This window comes from Sciurus vulgaris (genome assembly GCF_902686455.1).
Source record: "Sciurus vulgaris genome assembly, chromosome: 3".
Lineage (NCBI taxonomy): Eukaryota > Metazoa > Chordata > Mammalia > Rodentia > Sciuridae > Sciurus > Sciurus vulgaris.
Genome location: NC_136463.1, coordinates 48,543,175 through 48,570,165, shown reverse-complemented (window position 1 = coordinate 48,570,165; position 26,991 = coordinate 48,543,175). Strand labels below are relative to the sequence as shown.

General features: G+C 40.4%; 1 protein-coding gene across 2 annotated transcripts in view; it reads right to left on the bottom strand.

The window, feature by feature from the left end:
- LOC306657252 (heparan sulfate glucosamine 3-O-sulfotransferase 3A1) overlaps window positions 1-9,272 on the bottom strand; it is an 89,459-nt gene extending 80,187 nt beyond the window's left edge. Inside the window, exon 1 of one of the 2 annotated variants that reach the window (XM_079133065.1) lies at window positions 7,427-9,272. In XM_079133065.1, coding sequence (XP_078989191.1) covers window positions 7,427-8,025 — 599 coding nt within the window. In that variant the 5' untranslated portion in view covers window positions 8,026-9,272. Of the gene's footprint in view, window positions 1-7,349 lie in introns of both variants that reach the window. The other variant, XM_079133066.1, reaches the window with a different exon arrangement.
- Window positions 9,273-26,991: the final 17,719 nt, after the last annotated feature.

The following is a 26,991-nucleotide window of genomic DNA, read 5'->3' as shown; positions in this document are numbered from 1 at the left end:
AAAGTAAAACCTTGGACAACAGGGGGGACTACTGTTTAATACTGTTACCTAACTACACACATTGTTCACATTTTCCCATTTTTTCCACAAATGCCTACTTTTTTTCATTGTTGTTGTTCAAGAATCCATTCATGGTTTCTCCCTATATTTATTTACTCATATTAATGAATTACCTTTGTCTCTTCCCATCTGGGAGAGTTTATCAGTCTGAATTTGCTTTGCATAATCATGACACTTTTGAAGAGTACTGTTCAGGTACTTTGTAGAATCTCTCAATTTGGATTTGTCTAATGTCTTCCTCATGGTTAGACTGGATTTATGGACACAGGGGAAGAACAGTCCACAGAGGAGGCATCATTCTTTTTATATTACACCAGGGAAACATGACCTCAACATAACAAGGGACATTAACCTTGGTCACTTGATTAAGGTAGTGTCTGCCAGGTTTCCCCAATGTAATGTTCCTATTCATCTCTTTCCTCCTGTCCTCGATTTAACCTGACCATCACCCATCTCCACAACCTACTGTCCTGGACAGAAAGTACAGAAGTGCCCTACTGTGGAACTCCCAGAGCACAGTCCTGAGAAGTTGTCTCCTTGTGCAGAGAGCAGGCTATTCCACAGGCTATCTCAGGTGCATTAAGGGTTAAAAAGGCTTCTGTTTGCTGTCTGTTAGGAAACATGGGACCCTCCTCCAGAGCATGTACCACACAGGGTAAGAAATAAGGCTGCATTAGTGATGTTGAAATAAAATCATCTGGAAGTATTTTCATCTGAAGCCGGCTTTCAGAAACAGAGGCAAAACACACTAACAAAAGTAATCTGGGGCATATGGCATTGCTTTCAGCCAAACACATTTCTAATATAAATCCTCTAATCATTTATATCTTGGTTTTCAGGTTTATTGTCAAGTCAAGTCTCTTTTCTTTCTTTCCAAATAATAAACTCCCTGACTGAAAGACATGAACTATCCTTTTCTAAAAGAGGCAAAGTGCAGGTCTTCAGAGCTAGGAAGATCATACTTGCTATGAGTGCTACCTAAACACAATTTGTTTTGTTTCTTCTTCTCCTTCTTTTACATGAGACTGCAAATATACCCTGATGGAGATGAAGTTTTACAACTTCTCCCTCTGGGAAGGCAGTGTGTGTGTGTGGGGGGGGGGCGGTGGGGGGGTGTCTTTGCTGCTCCTCCTACCACTAGGTGGCACTACACATCACATTCAAAATAGGCGGCTCTCAGAACAAGATTTTGTTTATAACCTTCACAAGATTTTCTCTCATTGCTAATTGCAAGTATTTAATGCATTCTTAATAATCATTTTCCCTTTCCTTTTTCACATTTAATGTCATCAAACAACTCCTGAGATGGGCCAAATCTGAACTCTGGAATACAGAGTTCTTCAGGTACTTAAGTGACCTGAGGATAATTGTAAATTTTCAGGTGCACGAATAGTCTTGAGAAATGCAAAAAATCAAGGGTCACATCATTACAGGCAAGAATTTTAGGAGCGATTCTTTGATTCACTGAACTCAGCATTGCCTCAATTTCTAAATTTTGGCTTCACGTAAGTGTGCTTGTTAACTATATTCATATACCCCAAAAGAGATTTTATAACTGCATCAAATTAGCAAGGAATTTAAACTGCTGACAAAAATTTTAAGACATTCTTATAATGACAAAGACTAGGGAGCTAAGATATAACTTTGTGTAATTCCCTCCAATTTCATATGAAAGTCATATATTTAATAGGAAACTTAATTTTCACAATTATAGCTCATCATGTAAGCAGAAACAAATTTCTAAAAGCTTAAGGTATGATGTCATTGGGAAGCATAGACCACGACATGATACTTTTTATCAGTCATGTTATTATTACTTGATGGAGGAAGATCTCTCCCAAAGGAAAAAAGTTAAGAATATCAAGTTCCTGACTGGGTCTAACAATTTGACCAATGGTAATTGCAATTTGTGATTGTGCAAATGTGTCCCAAACAGAGATATGAGGCCTTTTTTTGTGTTGTTTATATCAGGAAGTTTTGTTTGCTCTGAGGCTGACACTCTTCTCCTCATTATGTGAGCATCTGGTCTATGTAAGTTTAGCCCATGTTGTCATTAATTGCACAGGCTTATTTTATTCCCATGACCCCTCCAAAATACAGACTTGGCACATATTCTTCCCTGGCCAATCAACAGATTTATTTATACGAGACAAATATTTTGGTCAGAGTGTTTTCTTTTTGAGGGGAGGGCAGGAGATCATAATGCTATAGTGGGCTTCCACCCAAAGATGCCTATGGATTCACATAAAGTATATGAGCATATCATAAACCTCATCATACTAAGGGAATGTACACTCATACAAGGTATTCCAACTCCAGGATTTCACCAAAAATGCTTTAAAGTCTGTTCCATACCATCATGTCTGATATTGCTAAGAAGTTCCCCCATCAGTTAACGACTTTACTATTAAAAATTCCATCACTTTTTCCCCACCTACTAGGTATTTGCTCTTGCACAGACATGGATGTGTGTGAGGGCATGCATGTGCACACACATGCACACACACAGGAAGTAGGCTGATTAATTTGCATTCCATCACTCTTGGGGATGAGCCCAGAGTTCAGAAATTCAGGAAAAAAAAAATGACAGCATTTTGACACATCAACCTCTTGCTAAGTGGCAAGTGCCCAGTCACTAAGAGATTCTGGGAACTACATGCATGAGAGAAGAGACCCTCTTCCTCTATGAGCATGGATGCTAAATGAGGGTCCAAAGCAACTTCTTCCTACTCTATTCCCAGTCCTTATCCCTTCTCAATGTTCTTCCCTTGCTCTAAGGTTAGAGTCTTTGGACTTCGGTCCATATGGCCTTGCATGGGTGGCCAGCCTTGCAGCTCCCTTGGCTCCAATTTCATTTCAAACCCTTCACGCACAAGGGCTCTCGGTGCAGGAGGGTGGGAAACTGCACATGGAGGTACTCCGCAGCTGCTCCCAGCTGCTACAAAATGCCGATTTCTCCTCATAGGAACCGAAAGTGCCTCTGCTCAATTCGTCTCTTCAATGGCCTCGAAAAACAAGGTCATGATCACTAGAGACCACAAAATTTCAAAGTTTGATGAAGTCAGGGGAGTACTAACTTCATACCCCAAGCTGAGTAATCTTTGATCTTCCTATACACTATAAAGGGCTTCTAGTGATATTATTCTCTGCTGAAATTGTCCAGACTTTTTAAAGAAACGAAAATGTATGAAGTAGACATGCTAGTATAAGAAACTAGATAATAAGTACTTCCTATCTTATGCCAAAATAAAAGACTAACGTGTTATAAAAACTACTTTTATATGTGTGTGTGTTTATATAGATAGATACACATTCAGATGGGAAGACAGACTCAAGCAAGTTCTTTGCATTTGCAAGTTCCACATCCACAGATTCACAACTACACATAAAAAATATTCAGTAACTGAGCCAGGCAATAGTGGCATACTCCTGTAATCTCAGCTACTCAGGAGGCTGAGGCAGGAGGATCAAGAGTCTGAGGCCAGTCTGGGAAACAGCAAGACCCTACTTCAGAAGACAGAACAAAACAAAACAAAAAGTTTCAGAAAAATATTCATATCTGTTCTAAAGACGGTTTTCTTGTCATTATTCCCTAAACAATACAGTATAACAACTGTTTGAATGTATTTACTTTGTTTTTGATGTTTAAGTAATCTAGAAATAATTTGAAGTAGGATGTACTAGGTTATAACCAAATATCATACCATTTATAAGGACTTGAAAATCTGAGAGGTTTGAAATACATAGGAAGTCATGGAACAATCCCCCACAGGTACCAAGGGACTACTGTTTATGTATGTGTGTGTATGTGGGTGTAGGAGCATATATACACTTAGATGTATATGTGTATATACATTATACACATATATACATACACATCTATGTATATATATTTGTTTACATATATACACATATATATTTTAAGTACTTTATAAGTAAGTATCTTTTGTCTTAGGATAAAAAAACATAACTTTTAGTTAGTACAGGTATAAATAAGCAGAGAAGAGAGACTTTTTCTTGAAGTAAGCTCACCTGCTCTGGAACTACAGTAGAGGCGATTGATCTTGACCTCCAGGAAAGATCTCAGCATTTTGAAGTGAATGAAACAATTTTCCACTTTCCTTTGTGAAACCACCACACATACAATGGAAATGGAGACTATTCATTGCAAAGGATTGCTTTCCCATGACATGCAAGCCACGGACATTTGTTGTACTGATATCATGTCTGCTAAATTAAGTAATGAGGAATGTTTTCTAAACCCCATCAGGGTGGAGTTTCATATCCGTAGAACTCCACTGAAGTGTCCTGAATTTTATTAACAAAGTCCCACACATATAAAAGTTTGCCAGAAGGTTTGTTTAGAATATTAAAACATTTTAAATCAATAAGAATAATTTCCTTCTTTGGAGATCTCACATAACAGACTCATTTTTACTACAAATTTGTTCAAATGAAGGGCTGATGACTCAACTATAGAGGAGCAGTTTACAAATAATTTTATTTTCTTCTGAGTGAGGGAAATTTATTGAAACATTTTAGCAACAGGCATTTCTAACTTTCAAACTCCTCCAAGAGCTTTTTTTCAAACTTCCTAATAGTAGTGTCCCTTTGTGAGGACAGTAGGGGGCGCTGCCACAGCAAACTGTTATTTGGCAACCTGAGAGATTCCACTGAGCAAAAACACAAGGATTCTCCCAAGTCAGTGAGGGCCTAAAAATATTTTTCAGATTTTTTTTCTCTTCCATCATTTACTTTAGGGTGCAATATTGGGATTTTTCTTTCTGTTTTCATGTATGTGTCTGTGTGGTCTTAAGGGTGTGGCAGAAATCCTATATTGCAAAATTTGGGGTAACTCAGGAAGGGCTAACTGATTCCCTACTCTGGAATATTAGCCAAATATAAGTGGTGAGAATGCACTTAGTATTTAAGAGACATTCTGCGTGGTATTTTTTTATATAGTTAAGTCTTCAGTCTTTCTTACAAACATCAAACTCCAAGTTCAGAGCCAAGATGAAAGAACTGTGGGGAAATTTCATTAAATAATCACATAATCCAGGCTCCATAGGTTGGATTTCTTTTTAATAAAAGTTTTTTATGTAATTGAGTTGAGCTTAAATTTATGCATTCAATAAAAAAAAAAAAGGTTGCAAATGTTAAAACAAAGACATTGCTCCAACACTTGGAAAATTAAATTCACCAAACCATGAAGTCTACTGTGCAGTTATTTTTGTAACCACCATAAATTGTTTTATAGAACTCTTCTGCCGGAGTAAACAATCCAAGCAGAGATTTACTTTACAGCATGCATCCAGTTTCCAAAGAAGAGAGAGGCCTCAATGTTTATGACTCTTTTTCTTTTCTTTCTTACTATTTCCTTTTTCTTCTTTCTTTCTTTCTTTCTTTCTTTCTTTCTTTCTTTCTTTCTTTCTTTCTTTCTTTCTTTCTTTCTTTTTTTTGTTTATACTTGTGTTTCTAGTTACCTTGAAACCTTCCTGTATTATAGGAGTTCAAAAAGTTCCACAGAAAATAAGATACAGGTCTCTAGATATACTGTATCCTCAAATACTTATTGCTGGATTAAGAAGAAACAATCCTACCATGTGGAAATAAAGTTTATATGGCAAAATGAAAATAAAGGAGTTTAATACTAAATATTTCACCATATTTAATAGCACCTTAGAGCCCAATGTTGGATTAGATAGTTCAGACGGTCGGCTTGAAATGTGTTCCTTAGCACTGTACGAGCTCAAATTCAATGCACGCTGCTACAGATAAGAGTTTTAGGGGTCTTTATTCACTCTTTCTTGTGTCCTTGATGAAAAAAACAGAGCTGCCTTTGTGCTAAAAAGAAGGACCTGTTGTTTCCAGATTCAACAGGTCATTTTTATAAGAACTTCCCAGAGGATATAACATAAATGACAGAAACACAAGGGGATAGTTTAAGTGACCAATGATTTTAAATGATATATAGTCTATATTAAGGGAAGGTTGTTTGTTTTTTTTTTTTTTTTTCCAACAAATGGAAAGTTACTCTTTTAAAAGCATTCAATGTTTTTATATGATTTTTAGGACCAAACCTTTCCTCATGAGCTGAATTACTATAAATTTGGCTTCTGAAATCAATCCCAGGGTGTGCTTGACCCCTCAAATAAATAAACTTGTCAAATTATGTCCATTTCTGCTTGGTGGATGAATGGTTAATTGAGCAGGCTTTGGAATATATGTAAATTGTGTTGTAGGTTTGATAATATTGTTTAATTTAAAATAATGAGAATGAATATTTTATGAACACGATAAACTTTATAAAGTAAAAGTTGCAGTCACATAATTTCTCCTTGTACTTGGAGGAAAGAAAAAAAGTCAATATTTTATGACAAACAAAACCCAGGTGACTCTAGAATTTATGAGTTTGACCAATTCCATTAATAAAGGTGGCCTAAATTTGAGGAGATCGACAAATTTAACATTAATATCTAAATGGAACGTATTTCCTAAACTGTATTCTCAAAGTTTTCCACAATGTACTATTTTTACTTTTCTTACCCTTCCCACCTTTTAAAATTAGCTACCTTATTTGTAAAGAGGATTGCTCAAAGATCCTTAGAAAAGTGTTTGCCAGTCCAGAGACAAGTTACTTTTACCTATAAATATCAAAAGCACTTTACCAAACTCACTCCTTGTCCCCAAACAAAAGTTATTACCAAGGAAGCTTCTTTAAAACATGGTGACTGGTTGCTGGCACTTGCTGAGACTTAGATTATCCAAACTACCTCGCCTCTCTGGCACTTGACACTTTTACTAAGTCTCTATATTACTTACCACCTAGGACAACAATCTGGCAAAGCGTCAAGGTAAATAAATACCTGATGGCAAAGACTGTTAGCTGCAGGGAATTACCCAAAAGATAGAGAAGAAATAAAAGCAGACTTCCTTGGGAGAGGTAACCTAGTAATGATGAACAGGTTTCTAAATCACGGGACGGTGGGGTGGGGTGGCCCTTCTTCCCCCACGCCCCACTTTAGCTAAATACATGAATACTTTCACAGGGCAGGAGAAAAGGATGAGACTAGACTAGACTGGCTTTGGGGAAAGGGAATCCCAAGTTCTAAAATTATTAAGACAAAAGTTTCCCTCCCACTCCCTCCCTCCTTCATTATCTACCTCCCCGCTCCCCGGAAAAGAGAAGGCACCTTGAGGAATGGGTTTCATTTCCTCAACTTAGAGACAGCTAGAGAAGACCCCTTTGCCTTCTGCAAGGAGTGGGGAGGGAAATGTACTGGGTTGACCAAAGGCTCTCCCGAGTCTCCACCAGTCCCGCACCCCTGCGCTGTGATTCTCCCCGCCTGGGCCTGCACCCGCTCACCGATACCAGGCGAGTCCCTTGTGGTAGCTGCGGTCGAAAAAGTGGGGCTCCGCGCCCACAGCGCGCACGTCGGGGTGTATGCGCAGGAACTCTAGCAGAGCCCGTGTGCCGCCCTTCTTCACGCCGATGATGATGGCCTGAGGCAGCTGCTTGCTACCTTCGTCCAAAAGCAGAGCCAAGGTCCCCGGCGGAGCCTCGGCCACGCTGCTTCCCGCCCCGGAACCTCCGGGACTGGCGGCCAGGCCAGGGGGCTCCTCTACCCAGGCTGCCTCGTCGCCGTCGTCGCGCGGCACAGGAGGCCGGCGTCTCCGCCACTGCTGCAGTTGCAGGAGACGCTTTCTGTGAGCCACCGCGGGCCACACCGCTAGCTCCCTCGGGCCTCCGGCCAGGACGCCGCGACCCGGGGCCCCCGCCTCCTCGCCGCCGTCCGACAGCCCCACGACGGGGCCGGACAGGGTCTGGCAGCGCTCGGCCAGGCAGTAGAAGACGTAAAGGGACGTGAGCAGGGAGCAGAGCATCAGTAAGAACTTCCGGAAGATGCTGCGGGACAACGGCTCCGCGGAGGTCGGGTGGGCGCCGGCTGGGCCCGGAGGGGCCATCCTAGCCGGAGGCGACGTGGGGCAGCGCGCGGGCCATGCTAGGCCGGTACTCCACCAGGTGCCATGACATCCCCCAGGTGGGCCTGCGCTCTGGACTGAGGCCACATAGCCTGTGAGCCCCTGCGGCGGTGCGAGCTGCCCTGAGAGGCGGCTGCAGGGGCTCCTCCAGGGAACCGAGCCCCGGGAGCCCTGCGCGGGATCCCTGCCTCCAGTCGAGGGGGTAAGAAGGGGACGCGATGCCGTGCTTAAGAAACCATCGTCTTAGGTCTTAGACTTGCCCAAGTCCTGAGGCTAGCGGCAGCGCTCGCGCCCCAGTTCTCTAAGAGTCGCTGGGATGGGGTTCTAGGCAACGGTGGCGAAGAAGAGCGACTCAGCCCCGATACCAAGCGTCCTCTCCGCGTGGATCTCCCTCAGCGGTCGTGCATTCTGGGTTTGGGTCCTAGTAGAGGGGACGCGCGGCTCCGGGGCCGCCGAGCTGCGTGCGCTCCAGACAGCGGCGAGCGACAGTGCCCCAGACCCTGCTTCCTCTGATCTCCTGGCCCGACTGGACGCGCCCTCTGGCTCTGGGCTCGGATCCTTTCGGCCCTGGTGCGAGGTGCCCCTAGTCCCTCTGTCCGAGTGTGACCCAGAAGGCCTACACCCCGAGCGGTCCGCCCAGCTTAGTGCGCTCCGGGAGGCTGCAAACTGTTCTTGGGCCCCACCTGTGAGCCGCGTGGCGCAGCGGGGCTGCGCGGGACCTGTCAGCGGCTGCCCTGTTCTCGCAGGCTCTCCCCCGCCTCCTCCCAGGCCGCTGCCGCCACACGTGGGGCGCGGAGGGCAGCAAACTTGGCGGTGACGTCAACGGCCCGGGCCGGACCAGCCCTTGGACCAGCGGCGTAGGGGCTGGGCCAGCCGGGCGGGCGGGCGGGGTGAGATGGAGAAAAGGTGGCGCGGGCTCTGCAGCGGCGGCCCAATGGCACTGGAGAGGGCGGGGGCGGTAGGGGAGACGCCCCTTCCTCACTGAACCGGCACACTCGCGGTCGTCTTGCCTCTTTCCAGAGTAGCTGGGGGCTGCAGGAGCCCCGGGATTGTCTGACAGCTAGGGATCCGGGGGCCACTCGCTCTTTAGGGGTTGCCAAACCTTTCCAACTCAACTCAGCACTTCGCAGCCTTGATCCCCTCCAGATTCCAAGCGTTTTGCCTCCCTCCTGCCTCTGCCTCCATATCGGTCCACTCCTCACCCCTTCCCATCGCCTTGATCTTTCTCCTGTCTCCCGAACCTTTGGAAGTTTTGTTGCAGCAAAGCCCAATATACCGCTGCACGCCACGTCCCCATCTGTCTGGGGCAAACTGAGTTTCTCGCAGTGTCTTTAACTGTCCATTACGGGTCCTTGAATGAAGTCGTTTCTTCGCGTAGAATATATATATATATATATATATATATATTTTTTTTTTTTTTTTTTTTTTTTTTTTTAAGGGACGAAGGAAGTTCCCTTGAATTTATTTTAGAATGCTTCAGGGTCTTTCACAGCCTAGAAAGTGGGCCAGTAAATAAATTAAATTTTTTAAAAAATTCAATTCTGATTCTAAGTCCATATGCCCAGTTTTTAGTGAAATGTCTTTTAGTTAATGTTGTATGTTTATGTGTGTGTACGCGCGAGCGTGCGTGTGCTTCAAGGGGTTAAATGTCCTTTCATAAACAGAGATTTCCTCTCTCTTGCCACCCCTGACCCTATATCCTCTTTATGCACTCCCCGGAGAGCAGGTCTGAAAGGGATACAAACCGCCTTGCTGTTTAATGGCGGGAGGTGGCCCGAGGAACCCGCATGAGGTGGGGGTTTTTGTTCCAGTCCTATTTGTTCCTTATTTCTGGGCTTCCTCGTCTCCCCAGGACACCTGGTAATGTGGGCGGTGGCCTGGCAGCCTCATTCCAATACCTCTACATTGTGGAGGCTGTTTTCTGGAGGGCCCACAGAGGCAACAACACCCTGGTCTAAGGAAACTCACTAGGAATTCCTGCTGTGGGGTGTTGGGGTTTGGCGGCTTTTCTCTCATCTTACTTCCGATATTCTACTTGGCCATGGAAGTGGAAGTCAGCTTTCAACAAGAACCTAGTGGTCTAACTCTGGGTTTGGCTGGAACAGATGTATTTGTTCCCTGCTAGATAAGTAGTCACTGCAGGATATGGTTTCATGTTTATAAGCTACTATCCTGAGTCTAGACTCTTTGATTATATTCTGTCATAGAGCTTTGGACTTTTACAACAATGAACAGCAAATTCTGCCAAACTTTAATGTCCTTTTGTGTCCTAAAATTGGATATTGACAAACCAGTTGAGATTTAATACTAGCTTTAAGTTTAATATATTCCTAAACTTTTCTATAATTATGTGAGCTTAATTTGCTATTTGCTATTTGTTATGGTGTGTTCCTGCTTCCTCACTGCAAGCATAAGTATGTTTTTATGTGTGTATTAAAGACTCATACTGGCTTGAAAGCATCGTTCTCACCATCATTCACACATCTAAGGCAGCTCTGTGCACTACAATGTAAGTCACAAATATGAGCCACGTAGGTAACTTAAAAATTTTGAATGAATTTTATAATCCTAAAAACAGGTAAAAGGGAACAGGTAAAATTACTTCTCTATATCTAAATGTGTGATTTTAACACATAGTCAATATAAAAATTATTGAGATCATTTATGTTGTACTATGGTTTGAATGTCTCCTCCAAATCTCATGTTAAAATTTAATTGCCATCATGACAGTATTAAGAGTTAGGAACTTTAAGAGATGACGAGGTTATGGGGGCCTCTGCCCTCACAAATGAATTAAGGCTATTATTTCCAGAGCATATTAGTTATGAAGGAGTTCAGCACCCCTTTCCTGTCTGTCTTGAGCACTCCACTCACCATCCCTTCTACCTTCCACCCTGGCATGATGCAGTGTGAATGCTTTTGCCAGATGCCAACCCCTTCTCTTGGACTTCCCAGTCTACTCAAGAATGCACCAACTAAGTTTCTGTTATTTATTATTTACCTGATCTGGGTATTCTCTCATAGCAGCAGAAAACAGACTAAGGCTCATCCCAAGTCTTTGGAATTGAGTGTATTTTATATTTCCAACACATCTTGACTAGACACATTTCAAATACTTAATACCCACGGGGGACCCGTGACTACCTTGGTGGATCACAAAGGTAAAGATGTTGCTTTGGTGGCAGGAGTGTATGTGATGGGTTCTCATTATATGTCAGACAGCACATTTAATTTAGGATAATTCATGGAGAGTTAACTTACAAAATTTTTTGTTTACAAAGGAGTAACAAAAACAGAGGCTGACTATAATCCTGGGCTAGAAGGGTGGAGCAGTTATCATGCTTACATGTAAAGGAATAAGGATAAGAAAAGTTAATCAAACCTAGAAGGCAAAAGTCACATAGAAGTGGCATGCTTTACTGTGAGACAGCTTGCTCAAGTCCATCTCCTAGGCGAAAGAGTCAGGGAAATAAATGTTCTTGACAAGACAATAGGAGATTATGGTGTTGCATCTAATCATGACAAAACCAAAGAAGTGTAATTAAAGTCTTATGATCACATTATGTACTGTTTTACTCCACAATCTCTTAGAAAAATACTTCCTTTCATGTATTCAGAAGCATTGATTAGAATGGAAGCAAGTTGGAGCTAATAGTTATTATGGCTCTTTGAAGTAGAAAATTATGCCTACCCAAGCACCAGAAAGTACAATAGACTTTACCATCCAGTTTCTTCCTGTTTTTCCTTTTCTCTTTGTGATTCCATATTAAAGCCTATAACCCTCCTCAAAAAGCATAAAGCTCTATCTTGGCCTGCTTCTCCTTGATGAAGTAGGTGAGGTTTATATTCAAGGACTTTCAAATTGCCTCTCTGTCTCCCTCTTTCCTCCTTAATGTGATGTCCATTCCTGAGATGTCACTTGGTGTCCTCTAAGGCGTCTGAGCATCAAATTCTTCCCTAGCCTGCATATTATGAATCCATTACTCTGCTGTAAAAAGGGTTCTTTACCTCTTCTTACATCCTATCATGTGGAGCTTACATTCTAAAGTAAGGAATATTTTTTAAAAAGACTTCCTCCCACCTACTGAAGTATCAATAATGCAATTTCATTAAAATGACAACAATATATAATAATTTATAAAGGAAAAAAACACTCTCCAAATTTCATTGACCTAACAACTTATCTGATTGATTAGTTTCCTTTAAATTATATATCATATATAGTGGTGGGAGAGAGATGGTTATTTCTGCTCAAAGAATTTATAGTCCTTTCCTGGACTTTTTACCTCTCCTTCCCCAAAATATGAACAGATCTAAGAAAGACCTGTTACAGCCCTCCAACACCCCATTTCTTTCCTCTTTCTCCCTCAGTTTCATCCCTACCTCCACCTCCTACCAGGGCACCACACTGGCTAAACTGACATGGAAGCCAGAATGCTCAGGAGTCAATTTATGTCATATATCCAGGTCAAACTCCTGAAGGAGTAGGAGAGGGCCAAACAGTTCTAGGAGCTCTGAGTATGTCCTGCCTTTGGGAAAGCATGACTTTCAGGAGCTTATAATCTTCATAAGCAAAAACATGCACACACAACTTAGAATGTAACCTTGTATTATATTCAATAAACAACCAGATGTTTTGCTCCAAATTCAGATCTCAGATGTGCCCTCTTCCTTCCTGTCTCAAGGCATATAGAGTTTCTACCTTGAAAGTACCTCTCTCAACCTGTTCTGTGATTATCAGCTCAAAACTCATCTTCAAGGATGTCTTCCCTGTCCATCTCCTGCCCCTGGTTTGATGAAAGCTCCTGGTACAGATTCTTAGAGAGGTTTTTTAATTATATAGATGGATAATTATGTCTACGCCTTCCCCTTTGAATACATTGTTCATCAGTACACCTGGAAGAGCTAAGATATTACCTGATACAAGGAGGTACCCTATAAAGATGTGCTGCATCAAGAAAAGAGCTGGAGATGGTGCATTTCAATGGGAAAGAGAAACATAAATTCCCAGAAGATGAGAGGGAGTGGTACATTGTAAGCAGCTTGTGTTTCAGTGGGAATGCATTATGTGATTGACCTGGGAAAAATGAAGGGAGCTAGAGGAAGGAGGAAATGAGAATACAGAAGAAACCAGGAGCCTTGTATGATTTTCTTGGGAGTCTGTACTATTGTTGGAAATCTGTGAGCATGGTCATGGGTACGTTCGCTTTTGTAGGAAGCTTTCTCTTATAGCATTGTCAAGACAATAGAGTAGAATTCAAGTTGAGGGACCAATTCCCACTAGAAGAGAGCATAGGTAGCAGTCAATTACTAATTGGCAATTGGAAGGGAGGTTTGGTGGAGATGGTGGATTTTAAAATGGGTCTTGAGGAAATTGGCGGATGGGTACTACATATTGAGTCACAAACAATGAATACCAAGGTTAACATCCCAAGGAGCAGTCAATAAGTATTTGTTGAATGATTAACTATGACTAGATCTTTGTATTTTTCTTATTTTATCTTAGACTGTTTCCCTTACCTATTAAGGAAACTTCCTGGGAGCAGAAGTTTGATTTTAGCAATCTTTTGCATTATATTGTATTTTCTGTTTCCTGCCACACACATTTCTTGTTATATTTCACCAGTTTATACCCACTCCTGAGAATGAAGTTACCAGATGAGAAGACATGCTTGTTTTTTTTCTTGATATTCACACCCAACATTTCTGATTCCATCAATTCTTTCTCTCTCTCAAGACTTGCCTCTTGAGAAACCATCTTGAAGGTCAAAAGACAAGACTGTGGTTAAGAAATGACTGAGGAACCTCACAAAATTGCCTTGTTCACCTAAAAAGTGGGAAGAACTTTGGGTCACAGTTGGATTTTGTGGGTTTTGCCCATTTTCATTAATCCCAGGGGACATCATTCATGTGGTAGTTCTTTAGTCTGTTTTTTTGTTACAATACCTGAGGCTGGGAAATTTTCAAAGAAAAGAAATTTATTTATTACAATTCTGGAGGTTAGGAGAACCAAGGTGGTGCAGTGATCTGATGAGATAATCTTGCTAGTGGATAATATCTGTAGACTTCTAGGGCAGGTCAGCAGTGCATCACGTGGTAAAGAGGGACTCATAAGGGATGACCAAACTGTCTTTTAAAACAGTCTTACTCTCATAACCAACGGGCCCTCTTGATAACCTGTTAATCCATGAATGGGTTAATACATTCATGTGGGCCAAGCCCTCATGATCCAATCACCTCCCCAAAGGACCCACTTTGAAATACTATTAACTTATGACTTTGGGTGTTACATTTCCAACATATGAATTCTAGGGGATAAATTTCCAAACCATAGTATTAGTCATTGCAGATTTGTAATTTACTATGAAAATTTTCTGGCAGTAAATGTTTTGAAGAATCTGAACCTTGATCTAATTTGTACACTGGTGTCAAGTAGACTCATGTATTAAAACACTGTCCCAGATGAGGTTTGCCCCTGACCTAGGGGAGAGTTACTTTCTACTATATGTGCTGAAAGTCAGCCTAGAGATGGGGAATTGAGAAGAAGATTAGCAACAGAAGCTATTACAATGAACATCTCTAATTTTTGTCTTCTCTTTTTCTAATACCAGCCCCCAGATTTTTTTCTGGGCTTTCACTTCTCTTACTCATACTACAAATTCCCAGTTTCCCAATAAAACAAGCCTCATCCCTTGGCTTTAGGTATCAAAGTGGTCCATCTTTACATCCAGAGGGTTTGATTCAGATGGTGCAAGAGAATCAAGCCAGACCCAGGGGTTCAATTCCAGGACTTTGTTGGAATTATGAAAAAAGATGTGCCCTAAAAATGTGGGGGTAGCAGGATATCAACCCCACAGCTGAGCTGCTAGAGAGTGTGCTTTCCCTGATGGAGTCACACAGGAAGGAGGAGGTGAGCAAGGGAGAGAGAGAGAGAGATTCTAAAAAATGTGGTTTAGGTCCTTGGGTACATGTATAATCAGGAGCTTGGTGTTATATGCACTGATAAATTCTGTTGATGTAGTTATTGTTGTTTTCAACATTCATTGGGATGTTAGAGCATCATGTCTCTCAGTTTTATCAGATTTGGTTTCTATTCCACCCTACAGGTGTCCTTGCTGGCCTGGACAACCATTCCCACTGGTATGACCTCAGCTGGTATTTCTGTCTGCTTATCAGCTAAGACTTGCCAGGAACCACCTGCTCTCACCTGACTGTACCTGTTCTCTAGACTCCAACACATCAGCCTAAACTGTAGTTACCTAGCCTGACTCCAGAGAGCCACACACAAGTGGAAGTAGTTAATTTTGACACTGTAAACCATCTTTTTATTTACCCTATAATAAACATTAAAATATTTAATATTAACATATTACTATTTACTAAATTATTTACTATAAAATGAGATCCTTTGCTTTGGAGACCCAATTCATATTCTTATGCCACGAATATATCTGTTGCTTTGGATTATGTATGCATACCATTCCAATACAGTTTTTAAAAAGTTTTATTATTCATGCATGGAAGTCATTGGTAGCTCCTAACTTACTTCAATCACAACAGTATTAGGATATTAGAAGTCTGATTCAATACTTCTTGGGATGTAAAACTAACTAGTCTCAAAACCTCACGTGTATTTACAGATAAACAAAAACAAACGGACAAAAATATTAGGGTTCAGGATCTTCAGACCTCAAATTCAAGTGCCTGATTTCTTGTTCTCTGTTCCAGAAATAATAAAAGGAGTGTTTTGGAAAATCACTTTAGGAACTATATGCTAGATAGATTAGAAAAGCTTAAAGTAGACTACCTAGTGGTGAAGCTACAGTCAGATGCCAATCATGAAATCATATAATTCCAAATGACAGTGTTATCAGAGGGTACAAATGGAAAGAGAAAAATATAAATTATCTTACAAAGAAAGGAATATAAAAGTTTGTGATAGGGCAGATACAGTGGGCAAAGTAAAGGCAAAAGGCAAAAGCAACTCCAAGTGCCACTGTTGAATTTGTCCTTATGCAGTGGTCTGGTATGTGTTTGCTAGTTGGCTTTGGCATCTGTCATTGCAGTCAGGCATGCTGATGTACTGCTCTAAATTGACTTGGGGGTGTGCCAATAGGACTGGACAGGTGGACTGAGTGGGCGGCAGACAAGTGGCCAAGCAGGGATAAAGGTTATCACACTTGAGCCTCAGCCTTGGTTGCTAGTTACTTATCACCAAAAAACACAGTGGGCCTGAAATGAAGCCTCCAGTGACTACTTCAACCACTGTCTAAATCATACACAATTCCTACTAATCTCATGTTGGGAGCAAAATCACTTTCTCAATCTCTGGTGAGATGATGATTTAAAAAAAAAATATTCATTGCTAGACTATGAGTTAGAGAGAGTGAGTTCAAATAAAATAGAGAATAGTTACAAAGAATGCCCTTAAGTAAGTGGAATTTGAGAAGGACCTTGTAGGAGTAAGATTTTGCAGATGGAGGTAAGCAAGTGGTTGATTGTGAAAACGAAATGAACAGAAAACTTACAGCAATTTTAAGTAGCGTTCTTGTCAATATTGGTGAACAAAACTCTTTTTTGTCTTTTGGATCAGAAAGGGAGGTGAGGTGCTAATATTCAGTGAAGGCTGTTGTGCTGAGCACGCAGGGATGCTTCTTACAAGCCTCTCTCTGAGTGCATACTCAGGTCTCTTGTTATTTCTAATATTGGAAGAGACCACAGTGCCCCAAAATGTAACCCTTATCCTGGGAAAATTCCATAAAGTATTATTCTGTAATGACATAAGTTTGGGAAACCATATTCCCTTTTCAACATTCCTCTGTGCTTCAGATATGAGGTGCCCTTGCAAAACTCATGTATGAGACAATGAAAAAGTGTTTCAAGGTGAAAAGATTAGACTATGAGACTTGTAAACTAGTCAGTGAATTAATCCATTGATAGAGATTCACAGGGTGTTAACTGTAGGCAGGTAGGGTATGGCTAGAGGAGGTGGGTCACTGGGGATGTGCCTTTGAGGTTCATATTTTGTTCCTGGTGAGTGGAACTCTCTCTCTCTCTGCTTCTGGTGGCCATGTCCTGAACCGCTTTCCTCTTCTGCCATGATATACTGTCTTATCCTGGACCCAAAGCAATAGAGTTGGCCATCTATGGACTGAGACCTCTGAAACTGTTAACATCAAATAAATTTTCTTCCTCTATGTTGTTCTTGTCAGTTCTTTTGGTCAAAGTGGTGAAAAGCTGACTAAAGCAATTCCTGATAAACATTAGCATATTATAATCTCTGAGATGACTTTGCAGAAAAAAAGCTAGCTAAAATTTTGCCTAATACTAATGTTTTCTAGGTCTGTTAGGCCACAGACTCCCTGTACTCATACCTTACCTAGGAATGTCTAAATAAATATAATATTTGCTGGTAAATGAATGGAAGTGGAGATTATCATACTAAGTAAAATAAACCAATCCCCAAAAAACAAAGTCCAAGTGTTCTCTCTGATGTGTGGATGTTAACATATATTAAGCAAAGGTCAGGGGTGTGGTGCAGAGAATAGAAGTACTTTGAATTAGACGGGGAATGAAGGCAAGGGTGGGGGAATGAGAATAGGAAAGACAGTAGAATGAATTGGACATATCTTTCCTATGTTCATATGTGAATACATGATCAGTGTAACTCCACATCATGTACAACCACAAGAATGGGATGTTATAGTCCATGTATGCATAATATGTCAAAATACATTCTACTGTCATGTATAACTAAAAAGAACAAAAAAATTAAGAAACACAACCCTCAACAGTATATGTCTACTGTTGTCTGGAACTCAGGATGTGTGTTTTCTGAACATATTGGAGCCTCGGCTGCATATAGTAAGGGATTGGTTTAGTCTGAGACCAGGTGAGGTATATTTCACCAAGTATCTGAGGTTTGCATTGTTCCATTATTTCTCTGGGGTTCCACTCCCCTCCAGGGATGGAGCTTTAACTAAGGTATAGACAAATGGTAATTTTCATGAAATACTGATTTGACCAAAAATAATTGGAAAGGTTGATAATTACATCAACCTTCGCTTATTGCTTCTATTTTAATCCACTTCTTTCATATTCTGAGACACATGAAAGCAATGGGTATGGGTTTTGGAAAGATACCCCATCTTTCCAAATGTATATATATATGCAATAGGATGAAGAGATACTATCAAATAAATCATCCAAGTTTTCAAAATTGGCTAAAATAAAAAGAAGAAATAAGAACTCTTGGTTGGAAAAATGAGACATAGCTAAATACATCCTGGTGATAAAAGATGATGCAATGAGGCTGTGGTCATTTTATTTGTTCTATTGTCTCAGTTTGTTTTCCAAAAGTACAGGACACTGAGTTCATAATTGTATTTGTTTTACTCCAATAGTGTTATTTTCTTTTATTTTAAAGATATCATGTACTTTTCATAGTAAATTTAAAAAAAATGATCTTTTAGGTTAATTTTAGACTGTGGAAGCACAAATAATAGACCTGAAATGTATGTGGAGTCTGAATTTTATGGATTTCTCACCTCTACAGGAGACTTAAAAGAAATTCTGTTTCAAGACAAGAAAACAAGAGAAAGGGAAAGTTCCAGAATGCACTGAGCAGTTCCTGACCAGGAATCTCTCCTAAACCACAGTCTAGCAAGAGCTGCAGAAAACAGGTGGATCCCTAGATAGGCCCTAGGAAATCTGACTGCAAAGAGACCTTTACCTATTCTTTGACGCTCAGAGAGACTCCAGCGAGGGGCAAGCCTCAAAGAGGACCCCCCATCCCAGGGCAGTGTGGAAGCAGAAACAGAGAAGATCACAGGTGGTCCTCAACAGAAAGTGCCTGAGGCAACTCTCCAGGGTCCCCTTTGCCGCTTGCCACTGACTAGCGGGACAAACAACATGTATACTTCAGAGGTTCACGAAGCAGCTTCCACTTTATTCAGATAACACCCTCAATAAATAAGCAGTCTCATGCATAAGCAATTGTAACCAAATATGTCCATCCAATCCCATTAAAGGTCAAGTGATCATGAGCTCAAGCATACATGTAAGATATATCTGTCCACGCGCTAGGCGGCTGAACTAATTATCATACAGCCAATGGTAAACGCTTCCTGTTTTTCTCAAGGCGCATTCAGCACGCCCTTTGTCTCTCTGCAGTTGCCATCTTTGGATGCATGTGTCCTAACCCTGGGCCTCGCCTGCCACACCCTTGAAGTGTCAGAGGCATGAAGAAAGCTCCCTGGAATAACTGACAAGGGTCAAAGTCTGGAGAAGCCAAGGGTCTGCAGCAGACATGACTGGGAGAGAGATGGACCGCCAACTAAGTACCAGACAGGACAGAGGACAGCTCTTCATGACCCCTGGGATGGATGACTAGGTCAAAGCCCCAATTCCTTAGGATGTCTTGGTGCTTTCTAAGAGCACCCAGAGGATTTGGAGACAGAAACGGAGAAAGAGACAAAGGACATGGTAGGAAAAGTGAGTGGGGCGTGGATCCTGACACAACCCAGAATGAACTGAGGAAAGCTTAGCTGTGGTTTGAATATGGTGTGACCCACCAAAACTCACATGGAAGCTTAATTCCTCTGAGTAACCATATGGAAGTAGCAGGATCTTTAAGAGGGATTCATGTTTTTCTATGGAAGTGAGACTAGATTACTTTACTGTGAGAACACATTCTGTTCTAAAGTAAATCCAGCCTGGTTTTCTCTCTTGTTTCCTTTTTTCCCCATGTGATGCCTCTCTCTCTCCCTCTCTCTCTTCCCTTTTCTTGTGTACACACATACACACATTTCTCACCGTGTGATGTTCTAAATGGATTCTCACAGGAAGAAGGTCATTGACAGATGCAGCCTCTAGAATTTTGAGACAAAATAAACCTCTTTTCTTTATTTACGTAGTCTGAAGTATAGCATCATTAGCAATAGAATATGGACTGGCAGCCTTCAAAATGGAAATCCAGTTCAGTTTTCAAAAAAGCACATGGACATTGTCTTTTGTACACAAATTACCCAGCCTGAGATTCTGTGTCTACAACTTTCACTGATATGGGTACTAAATGAGTTTACTAATGAGAACACATAAACCATGCCTTAAAACACCTGTCTATAACACCTTTTTCAACAGTTTTTATTTTCTTTAGTTCTGCTTCTTATTTCTTGCACAACAATATAGATGTTTCAGTCATATTAAGCTCTAAGAGTGAGCAATTAATTACTGCCAATTTTTATGCACATCAACTTGGTCCAAATTAAATACAATTTTGAAAATTTGGATGGTTTGATCTCCAATGGTCTAAACAAGTCTTATTTGGTCAAGTTATTAAATGTTGATAAGGCTTGTAAAAATTGAGACATAATGTTCTCTTCCTCATTCTCTGAAATAGTGAAGGTAGAAACACATCACACATCAGTCTACAAACACACACAAACACAAACGGCTTCATATTTATCGTAAGAGATTTGAATTGATTGTCCTCTTAGGACTCATCTCATTTCCCTTTGGAGATTGAATTTTTAATAGAAAAAAAAATGATGAAGGTGACTGACCATGAATATTATCTGAAATTAGAATAACCATTGCAGGTGCTCTTTGGGTTATTGAGTCTTCCACTTAAGCAAATTCTACCTTGTGTTAGTGAACTTTCTGTCACTGTGACAGACGACCCGAGATATTCCACTTAAGAAGAGGAAAGATTTATTTTAGTTTACTTTCAGATGTTTCAGTCCGTGGTTTCTTGGTCCATGTCACTTCAGGCCTATGGTGGAAAAGTACATCACAGCAAAAGTGTGGGTCGAGGTGGTCTGTTCACCTTGTGGCAGCAAGAAATCAAAGTGAAAGAGAGAGGCAGAGGCTGGGCTTCCAGTCTCTCATTCTTCCTCCCCCTAGGCCCCCCTCTTAAAGGTTTCCCCATCTCCCAACAGCATCTCAGGCTGGGACCAAGCCTTCAACACACAGGCCTTTGCAGGACTTCATAAATCCAAACTGTAGCACAACTTCAGCAAATTAGTTGAGAAAGCACATAAAATGCATGGAGATGATGGAAAATACCGCTTTAAATGCAAAATCACATGCACAGAAAAAAGCTTGGTGCACAGTTGGGTTACTGAAAAGACAGTAGGCAGTGGCACTCATGAGGAGGCTTTCTCTTCTCCTTGGATGATCAGGTTCTCTCAGTGGTATTTGCCACACATACCCTCCTTCCCTCCTTCCTCCTCCATTCGACTTTTGCCTCCAGAGATGAAGATCCAAATGATGTCAGCCTCAAAGAATGAATGTTCATCTCCTCTTTCCACATCTATTAGTTCTTTTTTTTTAAATTTATTTATTTTAATTAAAAATCATAAATTTACATAGGGCAATGTTGTTTGATTCATTCTGTTATTTTGTTCCCTTCCCCCCACCCCTCCCACCCCTCTTTTCCCTCTGTACAGTCCTTCCTTCCTCCATTCTTACCACCCTCCTTATACCTAACCCTAAACCTAACCCTAACACTAACGCGAAACCCTTCTACCCCCCCTTATATATCCTCATCCACTTATCAGCGACATCATTCGTCCTTTAGTTTTTTGAGATTGGCTTATCTCACTTAGCATGATATCCTCCAATTTCATCCATTTGCCTGCAAATGCCATAATTTTATCATTCTTCATGGCAGAGTAATATTCCATTGCGCATATATGCCACAGTTTCTTTATCCATTCATCAACTGAAGGGCATCTAGGTTGGTTCCACAATCTGGATATTGTGAATTGAGCAGCTATGAACATTGATGTGGCTGCATCTCTGTAGTATGCTGATTTTAAGTCCTTTGGGTATAGGCAAAGCTGGGTCAAATGGTGGTTCCATTCCAAGCTTTCTGAGGAATCTCCATACTGCTTTCCAGAGTGGCTGCACTAATTTGCAACCCCACCAGCAATGTATGAGTGTACCTATTTCCCCACATCCTCACCAACACCTATTGTTGCTTGTGTTCTTGATAATCGCCATTCTAATTGGGGTGAGATGAAATCTTAGGATAGTTTTGATTTGCATTTCTCTTATTACTAGAGATGTTGAACATTTTTTCATATATCTGTTGATTGCTTGTATATCTTCTTCTGTGAAGTGTCTGTTCATTTCCTTAGCCTATTTGTTGATTGGATTATTTGTATTCTTGGTGTAGAGTTTTTTGAGTTCTTTATAGATTCTGGAAATTAGCACTCTATCTGAAGTATGAGTGGCAAAGATATTCTCCCACTCTGTAGGCTCCCTCTTCACATTACTGATAGTTTCCTTTGGTGAGAGAAAGCTTTTTAGTTTGAATCTATCCCAGTGGTTCATTCTTGCTTTTATTTCTTATGCTATGGGAGTCCTGTTAAGGAAGTCTGCTCCTAAGCCAACAAGTTGAAGGTTTGGACCTACATTTTCTTCTATAAGATGCAGGGTCTCTGGTCTGATTCCGAGGTCCTTGATCCATTTTGAGTTGAGTTTTGTGCAGGGTGAGAGATAGGGATTTAGTTTCATTCTGTTGCATATGGATTTCCAGTATTCCCAGCACCATTTGTTGAAGAGGCTATCTTTTCTCCATTGCATATTTTTGGCCCCTTTGTCTAGTATGAGAAAATTGTATTTATTTGGGTTTGTGTCCATGTCCTCTATTCTGTACCATTGATCTACCTGTCTATTTTGGTACCAATACTATGCCGTTTTTGTTACTATTGCTTTGTAATAGACTTGAAGATCTAGTATTGCGATACCCCCTGCTTTGCTCTTTCTACTGAGGATTGCTTTAGCTATTCTGGGTTTCTTATTCTTCCAGATGAATTTCATAATTGCTTGCCTCTATTGTGTAACGTACACCATTGGGATTTTAATTGGAATTGCATTGAATCTGTATAGCACTTTTGGTAGTATGGCCATTTTGACAATATTAATTCTGCCTATCCAAGAACATGGGAGATCTTTCCATCTTCTAAGGTTTTCTTTAATTTCTTTCTTTAGTGTTCTGTAGTTCTCATTGTAGAGGTCTTTCACCTCTTTGTGAGATTGATTCCCAAGTATTTTATTTTTTTTCGATGCTATTGTGAATGGGGTAGTTTTTCTAATTTCTCTTTCTGAAGATTCATCACTTATTTATAAAAATGCATTGGATTTATGAGCATTGATCTTGTAACCTGCTACTTTACTGAATTCACTTATGAGTTCTAAGAGTTTTCTGGTGGAATTTCCAGGTTCCTCTAAGTATATAATCATGTCATAAGTGAACAGGGATAGTTTGAGTTCCTCTTTTCCAATTTGTATCCCTTTAATTTCTTTGGTTTGTCTGATTGCTCTGGCTAGAGTCTCAAGAACGATATTGAATAGAAGTGGAGAAAGAGGGCATCCCTGTCTTGTTCCAGTTTTTAGGGGGAATGCTTTCAGTTTTTCACCATTTAGAATGATATTGGCCATGGTCTTAGCGTAGATGGCGTTTACGATGTTAAGGAATGTTCCCACTACCCCAATTTTCTCTAGTGTTTTGAGCATGAAGGGATGCTGTATTTTATCAAATGCTTTTTCTGCATCTATTGAAATAATCATGTGATTCTTAACTTTTAGTCTGTTGATATGGTGAATGACATTTATTGATTTCCGGATGTTGAACCAACCTTGCATCCCTGGGATAAATCCCACTTGATCGTGGTGCACTATCTTTTTAATATATTTCTATATGCGATTTGCTAAAATTTTGTTGAGAATTTTTGCATCGATGTTCATTAAGGATATTGGTCTGAAATTTTCTTTCCTTGATGTGTCTCTGTCTGGTTTAGGTATCAGGGTGATATTGGCTTCATAGAATGAGTTTGGGAGGGTTCCCTCCTCTTCTATTTTATGGACTACTTTGAGAAGTATTGGAATGAGCTCTTCTTTAAAGGTTTTGTAGAAGTCGGCTGAGAAACCATCTGGTCTTGGACTTTTCTTTGTTGGTAGGCTTTTGATTACTTCTTCTATTACATTGCTTGAAATTGATTTATTTAAGTTGTGTATGTCCTCCTCGTTCAATTTAGGCAATTCATATGTCTCTAGAAACTTGTTGATGTCTTTGAGGTTTTCTTTTTGTTGGAGTATAGATTTTCAAAATAGCTTCTAATCATGTTTTGTATTTCACTCGTGTCTGTTGTGATATTTCCTTGTTCATTCCAAATTTTAGTAATTTGAGTTTTTTCCCTCTTTCTCTTTGTTAGTGTGGCTAAGGGTTTATCAATTTTGTTTATTTTTTCAAAGAACCAACTATTTATTTTTAATTTTTCCGATTGTTTCTTTTGTTTCAATTTCGTTGATTTCAGCTCTGATTTTAACTATTTCCTGTCTTCTACTACTTTTGGTGTTGGTCTGCTCTTCTTTTTTCTAGGGCTTTGAGCTGTAGTGTTAAGTCATTTGTTGATTTCTACTTCTTTTGTTGAATGCACCCCATGAAATAATCTTCCTCTAAGTACTGCTTTCATAGTGTCCCAGAGATTTTGATATGATGTGTCTTTGTTCTCGTTTACTTCTAAGAATTTTTTTATTTCCCTCCTGATGTCTTCTGTTATCCATTCATCATATAATAGTGTATAATTTAATCTCCAGGTATTGTAGAAGTTTCTGTTTTTTATTCTGTCATTTATTTCTAATTTCAGTCCATTATGATCTGATAGAGTACAAGGTAGTATCTCTATCTTCTTGTATTTGCTAACAGTAGCTTTGCGGCATAAAATATGGTCTATTTTAGAGAAGGATCCATGTGCTGCTGAGAAGAAAGTGTATTTGTTCTTTGTTGGATGGTGTATTCTATGTACGTCGGTTAAGTCTAAATTGTTGATTGTGTTATTGAGATCTATGGTTTTCTTTATTCAATTTTTGTTTGGACGATCTATCCAGCGGTGAGAGAGGTGTGTTAAAATCACCCTAGTATTATTGTGTTGTGGTCTATTTGATTTCTGGAATTGAGAAGGATTTGTTTGACGTACATGGATGAGCCAATGTTCGGGGCATAGATGTTTATGATTGTTATGATTTGCTGATTTATGCTTCCCTTAAGCAGTATGTAATGTCCTTCTTTATCCCTTCTGACTAGTTTTTGCTTGAAGTCCACATTATCTGAAATGAGGATGAATATTCCAGCTTTTTTGCTGTGTCCATGTGAATGGTATGTTTTTTCCCATCCTTTCACCTTTATTCTATGGGTATCTCTTTCTATGAGATGAGTCTCTTGCAGGCAGCAAATTGTTGGATGTTTCTTTTTAATCCATTATGCCAGTCTATGTCTTTTGATTGATGAGTTCTGGCCATTAACATTCAGGGTTATTACTGTGATATGATTTGTATTCCCAGTCGTTTGACTCATTTTTGTTTTTTGACATGATTTGGTTTCCCCTTTATTTGGCTATTCCTTTAGGCTAGTTCCTCCCGTTGCTGATTTGCATCATTGTTTTTCATCTCTTCGTCATGGAATATTTTGCTGAGAATGTTCTGTAATGCCGGCTTTCTTTTTGTAAATTCCTTTAGCTTTTGTTTATCATGGAAGGATCTTATTTCATCGTCAAATCTGAATGTAAGTTTTGCTGTGTATAAGATTCCTTGGTTGGCATCCATTTTCTTTCAGGGTTTGGTAAATGTTGTTCCAGGCCCTTCTATCTTTTAGGGTCTGGATTGAAAAATCTGCCGATATTCTTATTGGTTTCCCCCTGAACGTAATTTGATTCTTTTCTCTCACGGCCTTTAAAATTCTGTCTTTATTTTGTATGTTAGGTATTTTCATAATAATATGCCTTGGTGTGGGTCTGTTGTAATTTTGTATATTTGGAGTCCTATAAGCCTCTTGAGCTTGATTTTCTATTTCATTCTTCAGATTTGGGAAATTTTCTGATATTATTTCATTGAATAGACTGTTCATTCCTTTGGTTTGTTTCTCTAAGCCTTCCTCAATCCCAATAATTCTTAAATTTGACCTTTTCATGATATCCCATAATTCTTGTAGATTCTGTTCATGATTTCTTACCATCTTTTCTGTTTGGTCAACTTTGGTTTCAAGATTAAATATTTTGTCTTCAATATCTGAGGTTCTGTCTTCCAGGTGTTCTATCCTATTGGTTATGCTTTCTATGGAGTTTTTAACTTGGTTTTTTGTTTCCTTCATTTCAAGGATTTCTGTTTGGTTTTTTTTCAATATCTCTCTTTATTGAAATGATCTCTTGCTTCCCGTATTTGCTCCTTTAACTGTTGATTGGTGCGATCATTTAATGCCTGCAGTTGCTCTTTCATCTCCTTATTTGCTTCCCTGATTGTTTTAATTATGTACATTCTGAACTCCCTTTCTGACATTTCTTCTACTGTGCTGTCATTGGGTTTTATTGATATAGTATCTAGGTTTGTTTGGGACATTTTCTTCCCTTGTTTTCTCATATTGATCAGATGTCAGTGGGACTTTATGATATTGCAGAATTCTTCTATTGGCTTATATTGTCCCTGTAGATTTCCAGTGTATCACCTTCCTGCCTTCAGTAGCCTGAAGTCTTGGAGTAACTTGATAATGCAGTGTTTCCAAGGAAAGCTGCCCCTAGTCCTCTACTGGTTCCCGGACTTGGAGCTGGTTCTGTGTGGAAAGGCTCTCACTGGGGGGCCTGCTCCGAGAAGATAGCCTGGAAAGGTGCTTCTTGCTGGAGGGGACCAGGCTGCAGGCTGCTTGGGGAAGTACCTGGCTGCCCTGTCCTGGTCCTTGAAGCAACCTGTGGGCAGGAACTCGCCGCCCTGGTTCAGAGACTTGAAGCTTGATTCTGTGCAGAAAGGCTCTCACTGGGGGGCCTGCTCCAAGATTGCTGGAGAATCTGGCCCTGTGGGAGGAGCCCACCACCGGAGTGCGCAGGGCTGCCTGGGGAGGTCTCTCGCTGCTCTGCCCTACTGTAATAAGCCACCCGAATCCGGGTCTGCTGC